General features: G+C 45.3%; 1 protein-coding gene across 5 annotated transcripts in view; it reads left to right on the plus strand.

Moving 5' to 3' along the window:
* sash1a (SAM and SH3 domain containing 1a) overlaps nt 1-27,645 on the plus strand; it is a 228,411-nt gene that overhangs the window by 144,236 nt on the left and 56,530 nt on the right. For 4 of the 5 annotated variants that reach the window (XM_080791606.1, XM_080791607.1, XM_080791610.1 and 1 more), the window contains exon 2: nt 21,552-21,680. In XM_080791606.1, coding sequence (XP_080647732.1) covers nt 21,552-21,680 — 129 coding nt within the window. Of the gene's footprint in view, nt 1-9,831; nt 10,579-21,551; nt 21,681-27,645 lie in introns of those variants that run through there. The other variant, XM_080791608.1, reaches the window with a different exon arrangement.

Below are 27,645 nucleotides of genomic sequence, written 5' to 3' on the forward strand. Positions count from 1 at the left end.
GTGACGCTCTACATTAACTATACTCTTGCTGGGGACCCCCTGGAACCATCCCAAGGACCCCTGGGGGGGTCGCCGGACCCCACTTTGAGAACCGACCAATGCGACAGAGAGAGGGCAGGGTGAGGAGAGGAGCAGGAGGACATATGAAACGCAACACAAGTGACGGAAGAGCAGAAGGTCAGTCAGACATCATGCCACCCAGGTTCCAGACATGACAGAACTGGCTAAGTGAGGTCAACGGGGGCGCCTTATGTAACAGGCTTCACCACAGAGTACAGTACAGTGGATGCTGTCAGACCAGAGACAGTCTCAGAATCCACAGCCAGCTCTGCACTCAGACACGCTGTTTACTGTACACAGTGGTGCATTGTAACTAAGTACATTTACTTAAGTACGATTGTGAGGTATTTGTACATTACTTGAGTATTTCCAATTTCCAGCACTTTTACTTCTACTCCACTACATCTCAGAGGCAAATGTTGTACTTTCACTACCACTACGTTTATTTTAAAAACTTCAGTTGCCAGTTACTTTGTAGATTGTGCTCATGCTCAAGACTCCACTGGCATTTGCTTGTTATTTTAACAGCTCTGAACACAATCCGGCTTCCGTTTTAAAATAAATGTCCTGTTATGAATGTCAGCATCGAGGCGGCGAGGCCGTTGATTACCCATCCTTCCACACTCGAAGTCCAAACATTTGATTTCTTGCACGTCAGCGTGCAAGTCCACACATTTGCATCTAACGTGCAAATGGCCGTGTTAATATATGTGACAGCCAGATTATGTTTCAAGGGTTTGTGTGTGTGTGTGTGTGTGTGTGTGTGTGTGTGAGATATATGATGGTCGGGCGAATGCTGACAGTAATTACAGAATACCATTACCACAGAGCAGCCTGGGGGCTGGCTAGAGGACAAGTTTTTATAATGTCTAATACGTAACCAAAATGTAATGTCAGACACGTCTGCAGAACCCTGCTACCGACAACATAAATCTTACAGTGGCCGCGTGGCGCTCGCTGGGTATAACTGACGTGTTGAAGTGTGTGTGTGACATATGGGTTGATGATGCTAGTGTGAAACCCATTCTGTGTACAAAACTATAAACATGCGGATTTGTGGTGTTATTTAATTTGCTGTTTTGAACACGGCTGCAACTCCTCGTTTTTGTGTGTGTGTGTGAGAATGGGTGAATGTAATGCTGCACAATCTCTGTAAAGCGCCTTGGATACAGGTGCTATATAAATACACCATGTACCATGCACCGTGTGTGTGGAGTGCATGTGACAGATGGGGCATCTCTAGCACTGGCACCCCTCTCACACCACACTCATTCTATCCACAACCTCTCACTTTTATGCTTCCTCGCTCTTAGTATTTTTCAGTTTTTTGCTCTCTCTATCGGTTTCTTTCAATCTCTCTCTTTCTCTGTGGGCACTGAACTTTATTTGTCTTTAAATTTCCACTGGGGGAAGTTAAACACCCGACAAATATGTGTGCAAAGGTTCCTCTCCAACGAGGAGGGATTCTTTCGTGTTTGGATACCACACCATTATTCAGCATAGATTTCAAGATGAACAAATATCCAGCTTGTGGTCTTTTTCTTCCTGACTCTGCTGTGGACATACGGGGAGCAGATGAGAGTGTTTAGGTAGACACATCAAGCAGAAAGAGACCTATAACATCTCAACCCACCCCCACTGGCTACTGTAAACTGTATCTATCTAAGATTTGTTTTTGGCATTTGATGCTTTATTTCAGATAGGTCAGGCAGGAAACCAAAGGGAGAGACAGACGAGTGACATGCGGGGAAAAGACAGGATTCGGATTTGAACCCATATACTCACTACGAGCATAAGTGTGTGTGTGTGTGTGTGTGTGTGTGTGTGCGTGTGTGCGCGGCGCGTGCACGTGTGTGTGTGTGTGTGTGTGTGTGTGTGTGTGTGTGTGTGTGTGTGTGTGTGTGTGTGTGTGTGTGTGTGTGTGTGTGTACGCGTCCATGCATGTTCGTTTTCCATAAACCTGAGACACTATAAAATGTACTATGAAATTCACCATGGATGACACTTTAGGCGATAATTATCCAGCATGTTCACAGCACACATGGTCATTAATTGCAGCAGGGGCTAACCTATTTTTACTACACTGTACTGTGCTTAAAGGCTAACATATGGACTCCCGACTGCCTTGATAGGACAGGATATACGGATGTGATACACTTTACTATGTCTAAAAGTGGAATTATGGTCTGTTCTTTGGGGCATGTTGTGTGTATGGGACCGCAGCAGGGGGCGCTATTAAGTCCTAATTTACTACAGCGTGGCGAGGGACTGAAAAGAGGGATGGAGTTGGGAAATGAAACTTGAAAGGGTTTAGGAATGGTAAAGTGTCCCCATGGGAATGCATAGCGTTCGAAGTCGCTGTTATGCCTGACACATGCAGGAAAACAATGTTTCCATCAGTGTTCAACACCTCGAGCTCGAGTAAAAGGCTTGAATAAACAGGCATTTAATATCCCCAGCAAGCACCCACAGCTACATTCTGTGAGTTCCTGAAGCAGAGTCGGGGTCAATTTACGTCAAGTAAAGTTCACTCCCTCCATGATGGAGAACAGCGCATTTGTGGACAAATCCAGCAAATCCACTTTTTTGCTCTGTGAATCGAGTATACTGGATCTGAGGATCTCACAGTGGATGACCCTGTGTAGCGTACTATGACACAGTGGGATGGGTATTATCAGTCTGCCTGGCACTGCCATGCTGACGCCAACACAGCTGCCAGGCAAGCCTCGTTGACCCGCTGGGACGCACACAAGCACGCACACACACACACACACACACACACACACACACACACACACACACACACACACACACACACACACACACACACACACACACACACACACACACACAGTGAACAATGTGAACATCACATTTAGTCTAGAACTACAATAAAACGACATTTCTACCACAGTGATAACTCTGTGCCATACACCCTCTCACACAAGCATTTAAACCACTGTTATTGTGGTCAAACAAATAGGATACACATATTATACACACACATTACCAGGACCCTGGCATTTCACACAGTATCGCTCTGAATACCTTTGGGAGCTTGCAAAACAACATCTGTCCTCTCAGTCGCGCCTGATTACAACACACTGGAATCTCAGCGTACGTGCACACACACACACGCACACACGCACACACACACACACACACACACACACACACACACACACACACACACACACACACACACACACTCTCTCACACTCTCACACTCACAGGCGTAATATAATCACCTACCACATGGGGCCTTGCACTGCATGGCTAATCTAGGAATCCAGGGCTTAGCAGAAATATGCCTTGGTTTTGCATTATGGGGTTTTTTATTACACAATGCACACAAAGTCAATGCTATTTCATAACGGCATGGATGACCACTCCACTGCTAGGTGCATGCTGCTCTGGAAATGTTTGTGTGGGAGGGATTATATAAAGTAAGGCTGCACAGTGCACAGGTGCAGAAACCTCAGAGAAAACCACATTCATTTTTCAGAGAGCAGAAGCAAGCATGACATATCAAATATCACACATACATTAACAACTACTTATAAAATGCAAGTATGTCCGTCATAATGAAGGATGTGCACAACAAAAACAAACCCAGCGAAAGATGTTTTGTCTTTAGTTAACAAAACACCATCAGCATTCCTACATGTTACTGCACGCCTCAAGCAGGCCCCTCCAGGCTCTACCCCAAACAATGTCCTTTTACTCTAACTGATCTTCTTCACACTGTAGAGTACTTAAGAGTTATTTTAACTCTTAAGGTGGTTGCACACTGGTGCGTTTTTTCACTTGTGTTTTGCGGATCCCAAAGTAGTAGGCTATCACTAGCTGTCAGCCTGTCACCAACACCCCAATTGACCCTACTAGACAGCTGCGGAAAACTCGTGAAATCGATCCTGGTTAAGATTTTATTTTAAAATAAAATAAAACTTTATACGGACGAAATATTCGGCGGCAGTCTGCAAACGTGATTGACAAAGTGAGGCCGATTTTGTCTTTTTCGTCCTCGAAATTCGCTCCGATATTCGGATGAAAAAATGCACGAGCTGTGTGCAAACACCTTTATTGTGAGAATGTAAGCATTTGTACACTCTCTGGGTTCCAAAGGAATACATTAACACAGTGTTTTTTTCTGTGCACCTCTGTAGTCTGTACTAAAGAATGTCATTTTTCTATCGACCCAAATTCCCACCACCGCAAACCGAAATGCTCCCTACAGTGTTTCTGTGTTCAGGTTATATCACGTTGCTTTCCTGAAGTGCAGGTATGCAGGTCTTTAAAGCTTCAACAAAGCCCCCGATGTGGGTTGTTTTTGTTGTCATTCCATACACTGTGTGTGCTGTTTGGTTTGTCATTCCAGGCAGCATGCTTTGTGCTACACACAGCTGGTTATCGCATACACACATATTACGTGCACGCACACACACATACATGCACGCATGCGCACACCAACCCCTCTCCACCCCATGCTGACATTTGCCTCTTTCGTTGTATTGCCGGTAATTTAAAATATAAATACATCCATCAATGTCTATTTATCTCCCTCTTATTTCTCTCCCTGAAACTTAATCTTGCCTTTTGTATTCTTAGTAACCCTGTTGTTCCCTAGCTGTCTCCTCCCTATAGCTGTCTCTCCTCCAAAGGCCATTCCTTGCATTGGTATTTTGCAGTGGTGGAAAGAGCATTCAAAGTCAAATCAAAATGTGCTTAAAGTACCACAAGTTAAAAGTACTCATTATGCCCCATGTCCCATTTTAAATTTTGAAAATAGCAGATCTACAAGCTCACAATGTGTCGCATCGAGACGCATTGCGAGCTTGTAGATCGGCTATATTCAGATGTCCGAAATGTAATAATAATCAAAATCTACAAAGTAAGTAGCAACTCAAATTCTCAAATAAATGTAGTGGAGTAATGTAGTACAATAATTGTATTTACCGGTACTTTCCACCACTGAAATTTAGGCCCTGGCTTTCAGAAAAGGCTCCGCAGTGTTATTGGTGACCACCCGACAAATTATAAAGTCATACCCAGAGAACACAGACAGGGAGCAGCGTTCATTCATCATTACTTCTCAGTAAACCTTGATGTTTGGTGGAAAGTGTGATGTGTTGATCTAATTTAATGAGCTGGTTAGCAAAAGGGGGAGGGGAGGGGGGGGGGCAGACACCAAAGAAACGGTAATTAGTTGTCATGCTAATTGGGTTTGTGTGATAGCTCCCTCGCAAGAACCAAGGGGAATGGGCCTGGCTGCTGCCTATACACACGTACAAACATTTGAATACACACACACACACGCACACGCACACAGTCACAGGCACACCAATAGATAAGGATAACTAATACATATACAGAGGAGTTCAAAGAAGGTGCCTGGAGACAGTGTGGCTTTTGACCCTCCCACAAAACTGAATTAATAACAAGAGCACCTTGATCCCAATTATCTACAGAGCAGGCACAACCTGAAAACAAAGGCATTAGGATTCATGCAGGGAAGTCTTAAATACAGATAATTAAGCTGATTGCCTGGAGTCCTGTGTATATAAGAAAGGGGTAGGTAGTGGGGAAAAGAATGAGGTGCAGGCCGGTGAAAATCAATGCATAATAAAAAAGATGTGGCCACACAGCTGTGTGATAAGATTTATTATTAGGATATTTCTGCGGAAATAAATTCTGTAATCGATATTGCCAGGTTATTTATTTTTATATGCCGGTATATGTTTGTAAGGGTGCATCTACGTTGGAACATGTTTACACCAATGCTGTGTGATCCTGTGTAGCAGACATTCCTGGTGAAGGGTGGTGTCCTATGAACATGTCTGTCCTCCAGGTTGTTAATCACCCCAGCCCGCAAGGGGCCATGACCCTCCTTCAGGGGCTATTTTTACGGCCGGGGTCAGCGAGAGTGACCTCCGAGGGTCACTCTCACCTCCGAGGGTCACTCTCACTGACTCTCTCTGTCAGCAGCGAGGTCCAGCAGCACTCCTCTCTGTACTGTCTCTGACGGTGAACTGCATTCCCTTCATTTCTCTATACCCATTCTGCATTCTTTCCTTATCTCTCAAACTCTCCATTCTCCACCTCTTTAACACGAGATCCTCTCTCCTTCTTAATGCTGCATCTCTTCTCCTCATGATTTACCACACACACACACACACACACACACACACACACACCTCTCTTTCTACCGCTGCTCTGACCTTAGCACCTTTCCCTGATTTCCATGGTCTGTGTTTCGATTTGCAGTCAGTTTTCAGATATGGCTCGTTGAAGTAGCCTATAGCACTCAACATGTGTGGGTTTTCATGAATTTAAACAAAAAAATCATAAACAAATTAAAGACAAATCAAAGAAATTCCATAAATTAGACAACAGCTTGTAGATCTGCGATTTTCACTCGTTTCGGTCCTAGGCAAAAAGGTTTGGCCTAGGACTAAATGATAAAATGTGAGAATGGTATACATTGTATTTCCAGGGCACGTATCTTCATACACACTCCGCTGCATAAGAAGGGAAGTTTGTCCGTCTACCCTCTCAACTATATAGACTTTCTGTAGCCTGTGGGAGTGTGTGAGTAGGTTAATATGAATGTACTCAGGTGCACTGCAGACGTAGCAGATTCTCTGCTGATATAGGGAGACTCCCCCGACTCCCTCTCTAATGTCTCTCTGTCTGCGCTGATCCCTGCGGGGTCTATAGGGGGCTAATGCTCTCCAGAGGCTCACTGCCGCTGCGCTGCATGATCCTCTCTCCGCAGGTGGGAGAGATTATAAGAGACAGGCCCCCCGTCTTTTATGATTCCACTGTGCGTGCGTGCGTGGCGTGTGTGTGCGTGTGTGGCGTGTGTGTGTGCGTGCGTGGCGTGCGTGCGTGCGTGCGTGCGTGCGTGCGTGCGTGGCGTGTGCGTGTGTGATTGCTTGGTCCAGAAGTCACATTGTGCACAGATCAGAAGATTCACCTAATATTTATACAGGAATACCATTACATTGCTGGTAAATAAATGGACAATTGCCAGCATAGGCAGCGAAGAGCAAGACATTGAAGTCGTTATTTCCTTTGCCAACTTTTAGGGCACAATAAATAAATAAAACTGATATGAGTCATACAAAGAGACAAAGCGTGATAACGATGCTAACGGACAAAATAATTAAAAAATTAAAAATGTAAGACATCGCAGCATACGTGGTTTGGTTTCCGTGTGTGGCGCCCACCAAACCACATTATGAAACCAATTATCAAATCTAATACAGACTAAACTACATAGATATGATTTAGAATCATGATATCATCTATTTTCGCACACGGACTGATTTTGAAAGCCATATAGAATCAATTTAGCATTATCATCCCACTTTGAGAGTTATTCAAATGTATAGGTCTGTGTGAATGGGTTCCAGGCTTCCAGCCAGATGTATGTTGTTGAAATACTCCACATTTTTAGCCCCATCCCTGAGCGACCTTCGGACCATATTCAGATATTTCACATAAAAAGAGTTCAATGGTAAACTGACCAATGTGGAGAAACAATAAAACATCAAATGTTTAATTGACCCTTGTGGCAAAAGAGTGTTTCCTCTTGAATAGCGGCGGGACACTTTGATTAGTGTTGAGTGTGAGCGTGAGGGATTGGCAGGGATCTTCAAACACTACACACGCACGCACACACGCACACACACACGCACACTCCGTCTCTCTCTCTCCCTCTGTAGTGTTTGATGAGTGTGCACTGTGCACACTGAGTCAAGTTACAGCCACAGGTCATACCTCCTCTCCTCATTACCCATGTCTGATCCCTCTGTTTGAGGCCCTCCAGGTGGGGTCTTGTCTTGTCCTGGGGAAGAGCGTGAGGGAGGGACGGTGGGTGGGGCGTTTGACTTCTCAACACCACCCTCACCTCAGCGGTGGCAGCAGGGGAAAGAGGAGGAGGGTGTTTCATCTCAGGCACAACGCGGTCGGTCATGGTCACCCCTCACAGGAAAACGATCTAGATGGATGGACACGCACACACACACACACACACAGTCACACACACACACACACACACACACACACACACACACACACACACACACACACACACTACTTGCAGGACAGCCGTTTGTGGATGTCACCCTGGGGTTTCTGTCTGGGGTCAGTAGTGACGACCCCGGTGGTTAGAGTCTCACTGGTGAACAAAGCTGCACTTGTGTCGGCGTGTGTTCAGTGTGTTTAGACAGTAAGCAAGTTACTGTGAAGCGTAGCGTCTGCTTCTTATCCTGGGCCTTCCAAAGCCATTCTCCCATCCACCATGCACCACACTAACGCTCACGCACTGTACACACTGTAGTGTACACACTGTAACTGGATTGAGTCTCCGGGGAGAGTCAAACATCGGTATCACCCTATTCATTTAATATCGCACAAAGAAAAGCACACAACAAAATATGCATGAAGCTGTGCGTATGTATGTGTGATGAATATCTGTAATATACAACATCGCGGGAAAATCTCATCAGTAAGCTCTACATGAGTTTGTAGAACTGCTATTTTTTTATGTTTGCCTATTTTCACCAAATGTTCCTATTGCCACCAGAATACGGGCACTATAAGGTTCATGTGCGTGGTTAATGAAATAAGAGTTGGCTATGTTTCCATTTTCTATTTCTGTATGCAATTACATATAGTGCAAACAGCAGGTGAGGTGTTGTGGGTTATTGATTCTTATGGAGCCATGGAAAAAACTGAGTGAAAAGTGAGAAGCTTTGATTTTTTTTTTGTAGTCCTGTCTCTATATCTCTCTCCCTCTGGTTCTGGCATCTGTCACGCGACCTTGGCAGCTGTTGCCGTTCGCCAGCAGACATGCAGTTCTCTCGGAGAGAATGTTTTTCTGGCAGAGGCGACAGGACACAAGACAGTCTCACGAATTTATTACAATTACAATAGAGTTGCTTGGTGGCGGAGCATAACAAACGACTAATCACTGAGCATAACTGTGCAATTTCATGCTCATCATAACACGTTTAACTATTTTCCTCCTAGATGGCGATTCTATTGTACTGTTATTCAAATGAGATCTGCATGTTGTTGGGCATCAGGGCATGCATTGATCTTTTAAAAATGCTTTAGTGCATTACAGCATCCAAGCCTGAATATTTTTTTTTTCTTCACTTTTTTGCTAAAGCTCTAAAGGTCTTTCATGGGTTGTTGCAGGGCATTCATGGAGATTTGTAACATGAATAGGGCAGCGTGTGCGTCACCCCCTTTAAAACATGTTCCCATGCGCCTTTGTTTTTTGATGCAATTGTGCGCAGAATGTGGCTTTGTTCCCAAACTCTATTCAACGTTCGTTGATGGATAAAGTATTGGTGGAAAAGCCTAGTATAAAGTATTCGTCTGTATTCCAAAAATAATTGTTAAAAAAAAAGAAAAGTTAAAATTGGTGTCCTGAGACTCCTGACCTATGCTACACTTCTGGTGGGACAGCTTTTAGCCGCTGCCTGTAATGTAATTTTGCTGGGAGGAGTGTGTGTGTGTGTGTGTGTGTGTGTGTGTGTGTGTGTGTGTGTGTGTGTGTGTGTGTGTGTGTGTGTGTGTGTGTGTGTGTGTGTGTGTGTGTTTGTGTGTGTGTGTGTGAGTGAGAGAGAGAGAGAGTGTGCGTGTGCGTGAGAGCAGAGAGAGCAGAGAGCGCAAGGCAAGACTCGTGAAGTGAGGGGGAGCTCACTTTTTAGAGGGAGGAGGGAGCGTGGATAATTATCAACAAGGTCTGTGCTGCTTCGGGCGTTTTTCTCCCCCATTGTTTTGGATGGTGGTTTTTGTCACCGTCCCTGTCGCGTGATAATCACCGAGCTCATACTTTTTTACACTTACTCTCAGTCGGTCGCCAAGGGAAGGGATTACATTAAAGGCTTTTGGACTATACGTTGTTGGCGAGTTCTCCAACCACCCCCGGTGTATGATTTGGTTCACGCTCGCCCGGGGCACGGAGGAGCAGTGCGGTGTGGGCTGCTCGCGGAGCGGAGCACTGAAAACTTTTCAGAGAGTAAATGACCCGGTCCGGTCGGTAATGGGACAGAGGAGCAAAGAGAAGGACGGACTCGAGAAGCGCGTTGTTGTTGTTGTTGGATACTTTAACTTTATTATGCCATTGGTGTCGATGTCGACGATTCAGCGTGAGTTTCGAGGGAATGTCTCGGAGTATTTTATTACGCGCCGCTGGGCTTCAGATTGCGTCCCGGAATGTTAGGAGGACATTTCACTGGAGCGACAAGGGCAACTTTCACTAGCGAAGTTACCTTGTCACCTTTCGAGGATCGACTTGTAGCGATCATCGGGCCGTGTATGGTCTGGGGTTGAAGCTCGGAAGTGCCAGAGCAGAGGCGACTTTAACACTACCATATAAACACTATGGAGGACGACCAGGGGGCCACGGCTGGCCCGTCCACGGTCACGGAGCCCACAGGGACGGACAATGCGCCGTCGGACAGTTTCACCCAACTGTGGACGGACGTGATGGGGATGCTGGTGAGTTTCTTGGGGGGGGAGGGTAGACAGACAGGAAGATATATGGCTGTAACAACTAGCTGAGAAATACCTTGTTGTTGTCAAAGGGACAGACATTGTCTAGTAGTCGTTGATTGTGTATTGACGTTGATTGTTGCGTGCACATATATGCAAATCACAAAATCAAAACACTTCGGGGAGCGCGCCTGTGTTTAGGCCTACGCTTAAAATCGATCGCACCCCCAGAGATCACAATCACATGTGATTTGGGGATTGGAGTTGTTGCATGGGAGACTTGGGTCTTGGAGTCAGTTTGTTGTTTTTACCAGTGGAGCGCACACGTTCAGGATTTCATTGCATGCAAGCTGGATCCGTGTAAAACATGGTAGGCTTCCTTCTTTAGGCTATATTTCTACACTCTTGAAAGAATCTTGTGCTCCTTTCAGATTTACACAACAAGTCCTGGCTGACACTTTAGTGAAATGTTGTTTGCAGAAAAGCTAGAGAGAGAAACACTTGTTCTGCAAGAACGCTGTGCTGGAATGTGTGTCCGTGTGGGAAGGTTTAAAGGGGGAAACATTCTGAAGAAGCATTTTAGAAGTCAGAAGGTCTGACTCTGACTTTCAACATTAATTTGCAAATACCAATGCCCATATTAATTTAAGATGGCATATCATTTGAGAGCAAAGCATGGCAAGCGTATTATCAGCGTTTCATTTGATTACGTTTATTTTAGAGTTTTACACCGCACCCCATTATTTTCCAGTGACGTGCAATGCATGTTGGCAACAATGTAAGACATTACAAGATCAAAGATCGATTCGTAATTGCTCTGCGCCTGCGGAACAAAAGTGCTGTGTAGTGGTCAGTTAAGTTAAGTTTCACACAGCGTTTGTAAAGTGATATGTTCAATTGGTTTGGTGTGTGTGACCTGGGAGTTGTGATGTGAACGGCCTGTGTGTGTGTGTGTGTGTGTGTGACTGTGTGCGTGTGGGTGGGCAGTAGAGGGTGAAACGTGAAACACTGAGGCAGGGCTTCTTTTGCCCTCTGACACTGAGTGGGAGACCTCTGGGCTGAGAGGGCTCCCAGTCAGGAGATGTGACCGGATTTATTGTTCTTGACTTCTTGAGGGCGAATGTCAAGCTGCCAGCATTGATCATCTTCAGCATCCTGAAACGCAATCACACATACATTGCGGTGGTAGTGGTGGATGACGTCAATGACTCACTGTTTGCTGTCTCCCCTTGAACAAAGTATATTTAATAAACCCCAATAACGTTAATATTTCAAGACACACGTTCCGTGTAAATGTGTGTAGGCCTACAGTATAAGTCTTTGAGTGATGAATTATCATTAGCAGATGGCATATAGAGACATTGGGCCTCTGTCTTTATGCAACCTGTCCAGCACATGAATGAATGCCCTCTATCTCCCTGGAGGCCAAATGGCCATGCTATATATAGCCATTGCACTATGTAATGTGTTTCAATAGCTTTTGTTTTGCTGGGGGCCCGGGGTGGGGAATGCCCTTTTGAATCTGGTTCGCCCCAAAGCCTACACGGTAAATCGTCAGTGTTTTGTTTTGTATTGAAGGAACTTACCAGGAAGGAATTTGTTCTTAACCCCTCACAGGTGATGACATGCTTACATGCCGTTCCAATTAGACAGATACCTAACCAGCATGTATAGCCACTATCCACCTTTTTCATGTAACCCATAAATCTTTGCGTTTGTGTGTAGCATAAGTTCCTCTTTCACTTGCTGTGTTGCCAGTTTTGCAAGAGAAACAAGTGGCCAGGTGTACGAAAACAAGCACAAATGGAAAATAGCTGATCTACAAGCTGACAGCGACACATTGTGAATAATCGCATTGAGAATAAATTGAAATATTTTGAATATGTCTTAAACATTTTAATAAAAAAGGCACAACATCAATTATGTTCAGATGGATGTCTGTGGACAAGGCCTACATATTTTAATCTGGGGGTTCTTTGACATGAAGAAATGTGGGAACCACTGGTTTAAACAACATTAGGAAGCAAGCCCAAATAAGCAACTACTGTACACTTAAGAATCAAGCCCCAAAAAACCAGCAACTACCAATAATTTATTTGCAAGTGACTTTACAGTAAAAACAAGTCAAAGGTTGTTTATAATTAGCAGACATGGCAACACTGCCTGAAGGAAGCAAAGCACACACACACACACACACACACACACACACACACACACACACACACACAAGGATCCCCAGTACCTTGGTGGGGAAAAATGTGGTACTTCACTTTACAGCAAACGGCTACAACCAAACATAAGGCAAGGTGTGTCAGCACTGATTGAAAAGAGAAGGGAACCCGCACACTCATATGCTCCAAAAGATACATTTATTGACTATACGTTTCGAGCCAAGGCTCTTCATCTGGTCAAACTCAAGATGTCAGTGATCAGCACTGATTGACCTGATTAGAAGGTAATGTGACATGTAGCATTGTAGTAGTATCGTGTCATTGGCTGCCTTAATAATGGGAATTGTCATGTTTTACTTGAGATCAAAGAGGCAGAATGCATGGCCTTTGGCCTACAGTTTTATTCTGAGAAGCCCCCATGCCTCTGAGGTTAACCATACAATGCAGACTGTGGAGGAATGTGTTTAATGAGAATACCTCAGTGTGCCAGTCATTTATTTGTGGTTTAAGCCGAGTAAACAGCCCTTGAGCTAATTAAGAGCGTCACGATGTTTAGGAGCATATAGAGCTCGAGATAAAGCTGTGCTGCTTGCGGACTGGTTGGAATTAAAGACGTCTGAATAGGGATTTACCCCCGAAGAACCCAGTGGACTTGTGGAAGCATACATTTCCCTTGACCTGGAGCTGGAGTCTTCAAATGTGAACAGTTTTTGTTGAATGTTAAATTCAATCTCACTGCCGCACCTCAATAATATCACACACCCTTCATTTCCTCCTCCCCTGAAACAATTTAGTTTTACTTGGAAACACTGTTGCGTCTCATAACGGGACTAAAAAAAAGTTAAGTACCAATTTCCAGATGAGACTTTAGGCAAGGCTTGGCAAGCCTCAAATATTGTTCCTTCCAAGCCTGGTTGATTTGATCACATACCCGGACAGCTGAGAGAGATGCCCTGTATTCCTTATCTGCCCTCTGGTCTTTTGAATGTAGCCTCTCATCCCATTCTTTTGTCTGGTTTTGTTTGTCTTCAGATTAGGCTTAAGTTAAATCCATTCCAATTGCCATTTAACTTGACTGTAGAGAAGTCGAAGTTTTCTAGTGTTTTGTTGTGTTTACATTTGTGTGGATGTCAGTCCACTTGGAAAGCTGTGTGATGTTACACTTTAGAATGGAAGAATTCATTTCTAAACCCAAGGCTTTCACATTGCCCTTGAGACCAATACTATTGATCCTGTCTGGGAAACATGTGGTTAGATCACAAAGTGAAATCCCTACCCACATAACGCTTGCATGCTAGTCGTCTGCCTCAAATCTTGGCAGCAGAATCAAGGCTATGAGGCCATTCTCTGTATTAAACCCCACAAACTAACCCCAGACTAGCTAAGCCCAGCTCGGGTCACCCCTCCCTGACTGAGCCTGAGCAGGTTTCCTCTGTTGAGGCAGTGGTGTGCCCTGTTCTGCTACACTAGAGAGCCACGGATATCCTCAGGAAGCCCTTTCGGAGGGGGTGGGCTGTGGCCCCTGGCCTCAACAGTCTTCCCCTTCTCCCATGGCCAGAACTTCTCTTAGTCAGGCTTAAACGTGACCAAGTTCTGCACTTGCTGTCTGCATATTTTTTATTCTTGTGAACTTGAAATGTGATGACCTGTGTTGATTTGCATTGCCCGACCAATGCCTCCTCACCTTCTCCTCTTCCTGCTCGGATTGGTTTATGCATCACAGTCACACGTTTCACCCCTCATAACCCCATTCCTCATCCCAACCCCCTTCCCGGTCCCCTGACGTGTTCTTTCTGACGGGCCAGCTGTGCAGCTGCACACCTGCGTTCAATGTCAGTCCAGGAAGCTCTTTTCAGGCCCGTGGTGGTGTGGTGTAGGTGCTGACGGCTGGGTAAGAATGGTTGGAACAGACTCAGAGGCAGGCAGGAGTCGAGCAAAAAGGCCATTGTCCTCCACCTCCTCAGTCTCGGAAGAGCCTCAGGGGATGGAGGGGCTGATGGGATGGGTGGAGTGTAGGATTGCTTACCAGCCCTAGCTCTTATGATGACTTGTGTGTGTGTGACTGTGTGTGTGTGTGTGTGTGTGTGTGGGGAGATCTATTGTATACACCTCGGGAAGAAACAGAATAATCCTGTTGGCTCCTTTCTCTGAAGGGAGACGTCGTTACAGTGTGATACAATGCAAGTGAGCGGGTGGCAATTTCAACCCACCGCCCTCATCCTATGGTTATGTGTATCAAGTGAAAGTGATCCTTTCTACTCGCCATTCTTACATTACATCAGCTGCGTGACTGTTGTTGTCATCTTCCCTCCCCTTTTGGGACGGCTGGTCACAAAGCGAGTCCTGTAACAATACCCTCCGCCATTGAACACTGAAACGCAGACCCACGTGAGCGAGCTTCAGTATGACAAAAACAGCGCTGTCAGGACAGGAATGTGTACCTAAAGGCTGGACCAGAGCAAATACGTTAGGCCCGAGACTAATGGTTTCTGAGCCTTTCGGAACGCCTGCTTGTCCTGCTGGTTATGACAAACAACTCATTTCTTTGAGGGAGTTTAAGTGCACATCATCCAGCATGTTGTCACAAACGTGAATTGGGTTTAACTCGATTGAGAGATTAGCTCTACGACTTGGCCGTCATTTCTAAAGCACGCGAGAAGACCCGAGAAGGGGTCAGATCTCATGAGTTCTGAACCTGCAGAATAAATAAATACATGTATAACTTGATCTTGAATCATTTGGTAACTTACCGCTATGGAATGCAGATGTGCGTTAATCCAGTCCATCTGAAATGTGTTCTATCAGATTTGCAAATAAATAAATAATGGAGCTCTAGCATAATGACTGCCCACACAGATTGTTTCATCCAGGCAGTTGAGCCTGGACATTGGGTAAAATAATTACCCCTTCAGCAAAAAAAAGTCCTTTTGTATCTTTAAATGTCTTGTAGTTTACTATGACTGAGGGTAAATGCACAGTTGAATAGTGACTTGCAGATGAAGATTCTGTGGGCTATGAATCATATTTTTATTATGGAATCGCACACCATGACACTTAGTGATAGACAGATTGTTTTGGTATATTTTCTGAAACCTAACGGATTGCAGATGAATGCCTGATGCCACGTTAAATACCGATAATTGCTGATGCGCTACGAACTTGCATTATCGTCTATTTTCGGTGCGTGACGAGTCGAAGACACCGGGTACGCAACTAGTACAAATCAGCCATAAGCTTTAAACTCACAGATCCTTCACACCACATAGTAGTTTCACTAAAGCAAGCACCTCTGTTCAATACCGACTTTTGTCTCTAGATCTAAACCCTGGGGAGGGGGGGAATGCCAGGAATGCTATGGCTAATTGATTAAGTGACCAGGGGTCACTAGGCTTAATTGTGTTTCCACACTCATCTCCTCAACCATGCCACCTCGCCTCATGTGGGTGTTCCGGGCCAAGACGTTAATATATTGGCCTTCAATATGAAAGCAGTGGCAATTCCACTTTCCTCTATGAAGGGCAAGTTGGGGGGGAGGTGTTGGAATGCAGCCACAACTTCTAATCATCTGCATTCCTCTTCACGCTTAATACATTTTGGAATAGATTGCTTGTTGTGCAAATGTCTTGGTAATGGCTGAATAGCATTCATATCTTACATTGCTGAAATACTCGCGCTCACAGCCTCACACAGTGTTTTGCCAGCAGCTTTTAACCTTGTTTAATAAACTGCATAAAAGCTAATCATCCAGTGTTTTATCTGTGATTCATGCCACTCCTTTGAATAATTCCTGCAAATAATCTTTACAGGAATACTCCCGATATATACTCTTGACATTTTGTTTACACAAAATCTTGGAAAAGAACGAGCATATCCTAGAGTTCTGTTGCTGGCTGCCTTTTTCAAACCTTTAACTTGGCAGGAAAATGCGACTAGCTTTCGTGATCATAGAACCTCAGTATCTTGTGCCTGGACAGAGATTTAATTTAATCTCAAAGATGATGCATTGACACATGAACGCTCGTGTAGAAGCGCACACACGGACGCGCACACGCATGCACAGGCACACCCACAAACACACTCTTTGTATTTGCTTGGGTGTTGTTCTTATATGATGATTGTTCTTGCCTCAAACTGGGGTGTTCCAAGCATCCGGGGTGTGGAGGCGGTTGCATCAGCTAGGCCAATTTTAGTCTCCTCCATTCCAGGCATACAGCCACCTCTGTGGAAGCAACATTTGTTTGTCAGGAAGCATGTCGTTTTCTCCCCTAATATGTGAAGTTCTCGTTCAAAATCAAAGACCTAGTGAATTGAAAAATACGTTTTTCACACTTTTAGACCATATCCGTGGTCATCATATCATATGGGCATACCTAACAATGGATGCCAATTATTTTGTGTATTTTTAGATTTAAAAAAATCCATAAAATCAAATTTGAATTACTTCCTTTGAACGAAAACGTGATGCGTGATGACGTGTAGAGGCTCACATGAATAAAAATGAAGCTTGATTTCATTCACCTGGTTTTTTCCCATTGCTGCGCATCCGTCCAAACACAGGTGGTTTTGATTACAGAACTCTGTCGTTTATAGTCTCATTCAAGATGACATCCAGACAGTATCAACTCGTTTTAAACTTAATCGTCACGCTAAAATATGTATCTGTATCTGAAAACATTATAGGTTAGAAATAAGCCACATAGCAGTAAACTGGTAGAGCTGGCCGACTGCCTGCCTTGTAAACAAACACAGTCCATGCGTTGTGCGCGGTCGTGCGTGTAGCAGAGTTACCGTCCCATCGCCTGAAGGGATGCACCGCTCTGATTGGTTCCGAAACTCAGAGCCTGCCGTTTCAGGCCGAAACTTCCAAATAAAATTAACCATTTCACCCCACCTTTAATGTACTCAAGCTATTGATTAAGAGCTGCTTTAAAAACGGGGAGTTCTTTAAATGGCTATTGTTTAACGTGCTAAGCCTAAATGCATGCGTGGCCATATGTTGTCTGCTGGGTCAGACAACAGCAGCACATGATAGATTTCAGAACTTTATACACAGGGCCTTTTGTCATAGATAAAGACTCCAGATGTGTTTTACCCCTGTAGCCTCTCTCCTTCAGTAGCCCACACTCGGGCTGCCATGTGGAACACTTTCAGACCCCCGGACGTGCACTCTTTGCACCTACATGCTTGCGTTGGCACATTTACTCGAAACACTGAGTCCAGTGGTTCTCAAAGTGTTGTCGGGGAACCCCCAGCGGTCATTGAGGTGCTTCCAATGGGTCCCCAGCAAAATGAGGGAACCGTTTAAACACATAAGCCCTATTTTATCAATTTGGAGGTCCTTGACACATAAATCTAGAAGAACCACTGTTGTGAAAGCCTCAGTCACTCAATCCCCATGGGGGTCCCCCTGGTGTCTTCACGTGTAGATGGCACACTTTCCACACTTCCACTGTCACGTGCACTCTCCCCCACCATCTCGCCATTCACGTGACGCACACATTCTCTGTAATGCATTGCATGCAGTGTCACTTTACGGGTGGACTGGTTCGTGGTACATGTGCTGTTTCTGGGTTTGCCTTGGGGGCCCTCGGCAGGCTGGCCTCCATCTGGGACTAGCTGTGGAGCAACTCCATTAGCTCATCATGCTAGTGGAGGAATTCCAGATATGCAAGCGCGCACACACACACACACACACACACACACACACACACACACACACACACACACACACACAGATTTTCCTGACCATAGCATGTTTGGATTATGTCAAACTGTGAAGCTTCTTCAAGAAGTGCGAGCAGACATTTGTAATTTGATAGCCGAATTAATCATTTTGGCTCTTTATCGAGAAATTAAGTCCCGTCTAATCCACCGCTATCGGTGGTATATTCTGTTGGTTGGAGGTCAGAGGATACCTCAGGGATATAGTTCCTGGCCTTCTCTTGGAAGTGTCAAATAGCTCAACATCTTCTTGGCATGTTCAGGCTGATTTAAACATCCTGGGGCAGAGTAACAGAATGTGCCCTGTCAGTAGCACAGAATGAAAGCGTGCGCTCTCTCTCTCTGTCCTGCTCAGAGAGAGGGTTCCCGCTGGGAATATGGGGTGTCTCAAACCGTATTACTGAGGACTGAGGATATGTATTTCGTTTTAACTAAAAACGGAAAGTCCTGTTCCGGTTCAACGCGTATAAATCAGTCATTTCCCTTCCATACCCAGCTTCACCGAGTTGGGTGGTGAATTATTGGCCTGCCTGGGGTTTGTTTTGGTTCTGGGTTGTTTTTGCAACCTCCAGAGCATGTATGTGCATGCTAATGTGTGTTCTCTATGAGTTGACCCATCTCTGAAGGTGTGTGTGTGTGTGTGTGTGTGTGTGTGTGTGTGTGGCACACACTCCACAGTGCCTCATTCATCTGTGGCCTGGCACTGAGATAGGGTGCCCTGTTGAGAGAGACAGAGACTGAGAGAGACTGTTGGACCCTACACAGTGATTCAATGCTAGCTGTCTGCCTGGCACAGATTAGATCAACACTGATGAATATTCAGCGGATAGCCATCACTGCTGAACTGGCCTACATTTTTGCCCAGGCAAGAGATGTTACTCGGTGCTCTCTTAACCCATTTAGGACTGATTCTAAAATAAAAAAATCTGAAAAACCTACGTTTCTATGTCAGTGGTTCTCAAACTATTTCATATCAAGCACCCTGAAAATTATCTGTATTTGGCCGCCGACCCCCATCTGAAAATATGTTGTTCCAGGGACCCCCCAGAAGCAAAGATTTGAGTTAAAAAAACGTTCGCTCTGAAAGAAATTCAAATATTGGGCCATATTTTCAAAAATAGCAGATCTACAAGCTGGTAGTGCGGCACTCTGAGCATACATAGTATGGGGTGGTCCTATATTCATTTTTTACTAGATACTTTTGTCGTCCTTCTTTGTTTCTCAGCATTATTTATGTGTGGACATGCGAGACATGACGGGAGTTGGATTCAATCTGTGGGCACTAACTGGCTATTCTTTAGAAAGTTTAGCCAATTCTTTAGACATCTGGTATTCCGTAACGCGATAGAGAAACCATTCATTGTTACTTAAAAATAGGAACTCTTAGTAGCAGATGTCAATGTCTCATTGCTGGACAATTATGCTCGGAATTCTATGTTTAGATCTTGAAATAACCCATACAAGATTGGCAAATGGCAGATGACGTTGTGTGGGTGATTTCATCATCACACATGTTCATCATAATAAAAGGCGCCTCTCACTTCACAGACGTGTGATTTTTTTATTGATTGAAGAACAAGAAGCTTCTACTTCAGCATGCAAATTGTGCAGGAAGAGAAATGTTGTTGTGTAGTTTTATTAGCTTGTAATCATTGGCAGTGGGGTGGATGGACATGGTGCCATCTTATAACGGGCGAGGACCAATTGTATGACGCCGAGGTTGAACACGGGTTACCGTCGGTTCAAGCATTATCTTCAAGACGCATTCTGTTGACTGAGTAATGCCATTTTTATTTGGCGGTCGGCTTCCTCTCTCAATCCCAAACACATGGCATTCACACAAAGACCGGAACCGTGGCGAACAGAACCGCATCTAGCAGGAAGCGCGTGTTTGGTTTATACAGTTTGGAGAATGTCAAAGAGGTAAAGGGCATCCCCGTTATAGGCCTCGATGTACTGTTCTCCGAGCCCCAGGAAGAGAGTCGTGTTCCCAATGTATTGTATATTTGGCCTTTTATCGAGTGCTATTCTTAGCACTGTGTTTGCATTGAGAGGATGGCAGCAGCAGAACGGTGGTGGCCGGCCCACGTTTTTGTTTATCACTCGTGATGAAACTTGAAAGTTTAGTGTTATTTATATAGTTTTTTATTGTCTATTATGGAGTACCCCGTCCTGTGTTTTTTACAGTGTTTCACAGTGACAATGCAGCCATCTCTTCAATTTCGAAAAACAAACCTAAGAATGTCACGCACATGTACAGTACACGTACACTGATACATTTTACCTTGGACAAGCCGTGGCCAGCCAGCAGTACTAATAAGTTATCTCACAAATGCAGTATCGCTCAACCTGAGGAAGTGGTGTGTGTGAGTGATTAGATTTATTCGCGCCACCATACCGCGATGCCTGATTTACCCAACCGCACGGCTGCCAGTACAGTTGGCGCCTTGCATATGCCTCTAATTACTTCCATGTGTGACCGTGGTTTTATGAAGCTGTTGCCTAGGGTGTTGAGACGGTACACTATACGGTAGTGGGCTTGTTAGACTGTATAGCCTGCATTTGATCAAGCTCCTACTTCTGGCCTTGAGCGCTGGTAAGGATGAGCGGTGGGAATTAAAATGGTGTTGCTCGGACGAAACTGGATATCGTCTCTCTCCGTTCGGTGTGGAAACCTCGTTCAAAACTGTAACTTTTCAGGATTCGAGTTGAAAAATAGATGCGGACAACGACGAGCTCAAAGCGTGACGATGTTTCAAGCTCGCAGACGTGCCACTTTTGATACTTTGTGTGTGCGGTGCTCAGCTGTAGTGTGTTCGAGTAGTATAGGGCATTGGTTTAATTTACGAAAGCAACCCACAAAAAGTTAGAATATGGATATTAGAAGTTTCTTCCCAACGGAAACGATATGTCAAATGCAAGTGTGTTCCTATATATCTGCTGTGAAGTAGAACGCTTCGTGCCTGAGAGAGATGCGCGTTATGGTGGCTGGACTGTACTGTAACTCTGGGCTAAGACTTACAGTACGTATAGGTTCCTTCCTCTGGCTAACCGCTTGTTTCTCTCTTGTCTTCTCTCCCTGACCAGGATGGTTCTCTGGGAAACATAGATGACCTCGCCCAGGAGTACTCAGAGTACTACAACACCTGCTTCAGTGACGTCGGCGACCGAATGGAGGAGCTGCGCAAACGACGCGTCTCGCAGGACCTCGACATGGTACTTTTTACCCGCACGCGCGCACACACACACACACTGTATATATATATATACAGTCTATATCACAATGCTCGGGGCAAATGATAATTAGCTTTGCCAACAGCCTGGGAGGGAACGACGTCAAGTGAACGAGTGTGTGTGTTAGGCTACTTTAGGGATTCCCTGGATCGGAACGGTCCGTGTCGTGTTCTGGGTGTCGATGGGTGTTGTTTTTGAGGGGTCCATTCACCAGGATATAGGGTAGTGGGGCACCCCCCTGGTTGCCAAGCTGCAAGTAAAGGTATGAAAGAATGCTGCCAGAGGGGGCCATTCTGTCCACACACACACGCGCACACACGCACGCACGCACGCACACACACACGCGTACAGTTAAGACCATGATTTACTTTTTAATATAACTATAAATCACGTGGCTTTGTTAGTAGTGAAACATCCTTTCGTGTTTTATAATATATACAACAATTGTGTTTTAATTCTACCAACGAGAGACGGCTTTGGCAAGAGCGGTTCTTTCTTTTACTCCGGAGAGTATAGCGAACAATGTCACAATAGGCTATACTGTTGGAGCCAGAGCACATCCAACGTGCTCTCATACATACCAAGGTGCTACTGCAGTGCTTCTCAAACGTTATAATGTCAAGGACCCTCACGTTTCTGACATGTCAAGGACCCTCACATTTCTATAATGTCAAGGACCCTCACATTTCTATCATGTCAAGGACCCTCACATTTCTATCATGTCAAGGACCCTCACATTTCTATCATGTCAAGGACCCTCACATTTCTATCATGTCAAGGACCCTCACATTTCTATCATGTCAAGGACCCTCACATTTCTATCATGTCAAGGACCCTCACATTTCTATCATGTCAAGGACCCTCACATTTCTATCATGTCAAGGACCCTCACATTTCTATCATGTCAAGGACCCTCACATTTCTATCATGTCAAGGACCCTCACGTTTCTGACATGTCAAGGACCCTCACATTTCTATCATGTCAAGGACCCTCACGTTTCTGACATGTCAAGGACCCTCACGTTTCTATCATGTCAAGGACCCTCACGTTTCTATCATGTCAAGGACCCTCACGTTTCTATCATGTCAAGGACCCTCACGTTTCTATCATGTCAAGGACCCTCACGTTTCTATCATGTCAAGGACCCTCACATTTCTGACATGTCAAGGACCCTCACATTTCTGACATGTCAAGGACCCTCACATTTCTGACATGTCAAGGACCCTCACATTTCTATGCTGACAGGAAATGGGGAGAGAGAATGGGAAGTGACACGCAGCAAACGCCGCCGGGACCGGTAATCGAACCTGCTACATAGCTGTAGCATAGCTGCCCGGACCGGCGCTACGCCAGCCCTTTTTTGTTTTATAATCTTTTTAAGCAATTTCACAATACGGGTCCGCATCCAATTCCAGAGTCTATTGCCATTTGGGGGTCCTTGGCATGGACAAGTTTGAGAACCCCTTAGCCTAAGGCCCAAACCACACCAGCTGCAACTACTCGCAACTCCTTGCAACTACTCGCAACTCCTTGCAACAAAACAAACAACTGCCATTGGGAATGGTTGCAAGTAGTTGCATGGCGACTCTCTGGTGTGGTTAGGGCTTTGGAGCTGCTCTACTCAGTACTTTGACAAGTACGGTAACTGTGAAAAGTATAATAATAGTAATAGCCGTCAGGAGGCGGCATTCAGAGCTGATCCTCAAAATTCTACCATAATAGAACTGCCTCGAAGCTTTCTGCCAGGCAGAGAGAGGCCAGTGGCATATTTCCTCTCATTTAATTCATCCTCCTCAACCAAAAATATCCCTGTTCGTCTTTTGTCTGTCATTGCATCACACTGCAGATTTTTCCAGCGGAGAGGTATAGCAGTTAATATAGATCGGTCATTAAAGGAGATTATCTGCCGGGGCCTATATGACAAGCATCTGGTTTTCATGGGGTCGACTGGTAGGGCTTAAATGATGATCGTATAGGTGATTTATGCCACTATCCACATAATGATTGACGACACAGATCCTGTTCTCACAGCTATTCCAGCAAAGTGTTTGCCTCAAGCCTATAAGTTATGAGATAATGGATCAGATATAATGATGTATGTATCTCTGCATCTGTTCCTATGGTTTGTGCTCTCCTATATTTTGGGTGTTCAGTCTTTTTCATTCTTTCTGGGTTTTTTTTTGTTGTGTTTTTTCTTATTTATTTTTTTTACCTCCCCCTGCCATCGCTTGTCATTTTATCGCTGCCTGTGCAGATGAATAACGTGGTTTCACCTCTCGGCACGTTATGGGGTCGAGGAGGTTTCATCCTGAGGAGATAAAACTGGGAGGGGGGGAAAGGAAGCAATCAGGGCTGGATTTACAGCCCGGAGAGGAGGAGGAGGAGGAGGAGGCGGAGGAGGCCGAGGCTGAGAGAGGAGCTGACTGGGCATGGAGCCTGGAGCCCAGTGCGGTGTATAGAAGGATGTGAGCAGAGGACGGCCAAGGGGTGGTGGAGGAAGAGGAGGGGGAAAGTGTGGAGGAGAGGAGGAGTGTGAGAGCCTGCAGCTGTTGCCCCCCCCCCCCCCCCCCCCCCCCCGCAAAGCTTTGGCAATGCAAGATGGGAGAGAGAGAGAAGTGTATGAGCAAAGGAGAGCATGCAAAAATATCTGGGGTCGGACAACAATTTATTCACAGCCCCCGACAGGAAGAGAGAAGGAGGAACCCACATAAATCAGCTGCTGCCACATTGATTTTCAGGTGCCATAGCATGTAGCTCAGCCCTTGTTCCAAAATTAGTTTTTGGTGGTGGATAAAAACTGAAATATATCTTTGTCACTGCTGTGTGGTGACGGGGTAAAAGTAGGTTATAAGCCCAAATTCTTTAGCCTTGGCCAATAGTGTTGTAATACTAATATCGTATAACCAAAGGGCGCTTATGAACAGCTCGCCTGCCAGCTTCCATTGCTCTTGTTTTCCCCACTGGGCCTGGTGTCATGTGTCTAGCCTGGATACCAGGCTAAAAAGTCTGTGGCACAGTATCTCAATATCTGGTGGAAAACTGGAACGGGGTAGAAGGGCAGAGAGACGGACGCAGAGACAGAGACAGAGAGATGTGGGAGAAGGACCATTGTGTTGTCTCGTGAAGTGCGTCCAGAAGCCAGTGTGGGCCGCCAGCCAGTCTCATCCAGCCCAACTCCCTGATTACCAATAGCGGTGAGGTGGAGAAGGTCAAGGTGCCAAAAGTCCAGACGGATGGTTGGTGTGGCATTTAGCTTGGGAGTCTCTCCCTGGAGGATGGACGTGGCCTTCAGGGGAAGGACCTGTCATCTGTAAAGGACACCAGTACGGTACCGCTGCTATCGGGTCGTCTCGTGACTTTCCGGTCATTATTTCTCCTCGTCTCTCTCTCTGTTCTCGTTTCATTTTCTATAGTCTAGTTCTATTTTGAACAGTTCACGTCAATGCCAATCCGCTCACTTCTCTTCCCCCCCCCCCCTTCGTTCCTGTGGCAGCAGACCAACCCCTATTTACTTGGTCGCCGGGGATCAAATCCGGCCAGGAGGCAGATGGCCCAGTGGGTCAGAGTTCAACGTTAGCTGTGACCTTCCCTGAACACTATGGGGGTAGAAGTGGAGGCACGCAGGCAGCGTTGAGCTGCACACGACACACTGGACCGCGTGGTGGCAGCCTGTGGACTGCACGTTGGGAGAGAGGCGGAAGGTTAACCTGTGAGGGTCAACTGTCAAAGAGAGGGTCGGTTTTGACAGACTTGACCACGGGCTAGTTTGCTGTTGAACTGACCCTATAGGGATTTGCCCCTGAACAAATCCCAGAATATCCATACTGTGTGTTGGAGCGTGGTTCAGCCATGGCTGGCAAGACGAACGGGAGGGTGAAGTCTTTCACTTTCTGTTCCCTGAAACGTTCCATTGCTCTGACTTCAAGGTTACAGTTGAAATGTGAAATTTGTTAGGGTTCTGCTTTTGCTTCTTTGTTTCTTTCTTTCGCTTTTAGTCTTCCTTGTTTAGAAAAAACCTTTGAACAGCCTCAGAACCTCATGGCATGAAACATTGTCCTTGAGCTTATGTTATCATTTTAACAGCACTTCCCATCCCTACCCGGTTGGCCCAAGTGATGGTGATCTGTGTTTTGTTTAGAAGTAGGGCTCTCTTAACGCGGCTCCATTAAGAGTCGCTGATGGAGGCTCTCTCCACGATGGCTATCGGTGCACCCGTTTCCTGTCCACCCTTCATGAGGCCGGTCCTAACGTGTCTTCTTGTTAGTTCTACGGGCAGCAGGGATACAAAGGGTTAAATAAACATCCCCTTTGGGAACGAGGCCTGTGGATTATCTGTATCACGCAGTGTCTCTATTTCTTCTATAGAGAAGCAGTGTTAGCTGGTTCTTATTGTAGTATAGCCCCATTGAGGTCCGTGACGGTTAAGCCTTCATTTTTGGAAGTACTAGTATGGTAGTTTCAAGTGATAATTCAGCAACTTATACAAATCTTTTATTTTAGGTGACATGCCATGACGTATTCCCGGCATAGAGGTAGGCAAAATTGGCAAAAACAAAACGTGTTGTTGCATCAGACGGATATGTGGAATGATTGTCTTGGAGTCTCTGCTAGTGACAACACATTTCTTCACATTTGTCATGCCTCTTCCGCTCCATCATACAAGGAGACAAAAAGGAGTGAGAGATGAAGACGGTAAACGTTTAAAACAAAACTAAATGAGCCACCACAAGTCCCCACTGCAGAGAACCACTGACTATATGATTGCGATGATTGCGACAGCATATTGTCGTCATATCTGAGTTACCGATACTCAAAAACAAATCTTCTTCATGTTGTGAAACATTTTTGGCTTACTTATAGGAGGATAAATTGTATTCTTGTTCTTATTTGGCTCCTTTGCCTCCTAGAAGGCTATGCTTTAAGTGGCAATGAGGTTTTGAATGAGGGTCCACTTGTTAGCTCTTGACTCTTGTCAGTCATCCTGATCTCTCTTTTATGTCCCTCATCCCTCAAATCTTTCAGCGAATCACACTTGGAGCCAACTACTTCTCCATTTCCAATGCAGTCTTTGTCAAAACCCGACTTTGCCATAAAACGTACAAATGTTTAAATATAAAACACAGAGAGCATTTATACACCAGTTTAATTTTGAACATGGTGAGTTTGGGACGAAATTACCCTAATTTACCCTAAATTTCCTGTAAAACATTTTACAGGCGCGCACGTGTTGGACATGCAGACATTTTATGGTTGGTAGAATGAATAGCCACGGAGAAGACCCTCCAGGCAGATATTTTCATCTCCTGCAGAGAACAGTGATACATAAGGGAGGAACAGGACAGTATTTGATAATATGTAGGCCCTACAGTGTAGGGTAAAAAAAACAAGTACATTGTTGCATGGCCTCAGGAAATCTGACAAAATGCTTGATGCACAGTAAAAACCTTGAAGGTTCATTCGACTCAGAACGAGTTACATTAACACTCCAGACTTGTGTACACTACAGAAAGAAACCACTTCCAACCAAAGTTACTATACAAGTAGTGACAGCGCTACCTAACTTTGATGTCCTGGTCGTGATCTGCTGGCCTTGTGAGTCACCCCCAGACAGTAATGGTTTCTATAGCTGAGGGTTAGCTGTCAGCCTGCCTCGGCTGGGCCTCTGCAGTTAGGCCTCTCCAGTTCAGACATGCTTTCATGTTGTTTTGCCGTGAGGTGAGGAGCAGGGCTGCGACGACGATGACGATGATGATGGTGATGGGGATTATGCTCGCGTGAGGTCTGCGTGCAGAAAAGTGGGTTTTAGTTCAACAGATCCTACGCCGCGTGGAAAGGCAACAAGCCGGATGCACACGCCGGCTGCTTGTTTTGTCCTCTCTGCCTTCAAGCGTGTGCTCGGCCACATTTTGTTGCCATAAGATCTTCATCGTATGTATGTTGGCACGG

This window comes from Protomyctophum bolini (genome assembly GCF_963924005.1).
Source record: "Protomyctophum bolini genome assembly, chromosome: 19".
Classification (NCBI taxonomy): Eukaryota; Metazoa; Chordata; class Actinopteri; order Myctophiformes; family Myctophidae; genus Protomyctophum; species Protomyctophum bolini.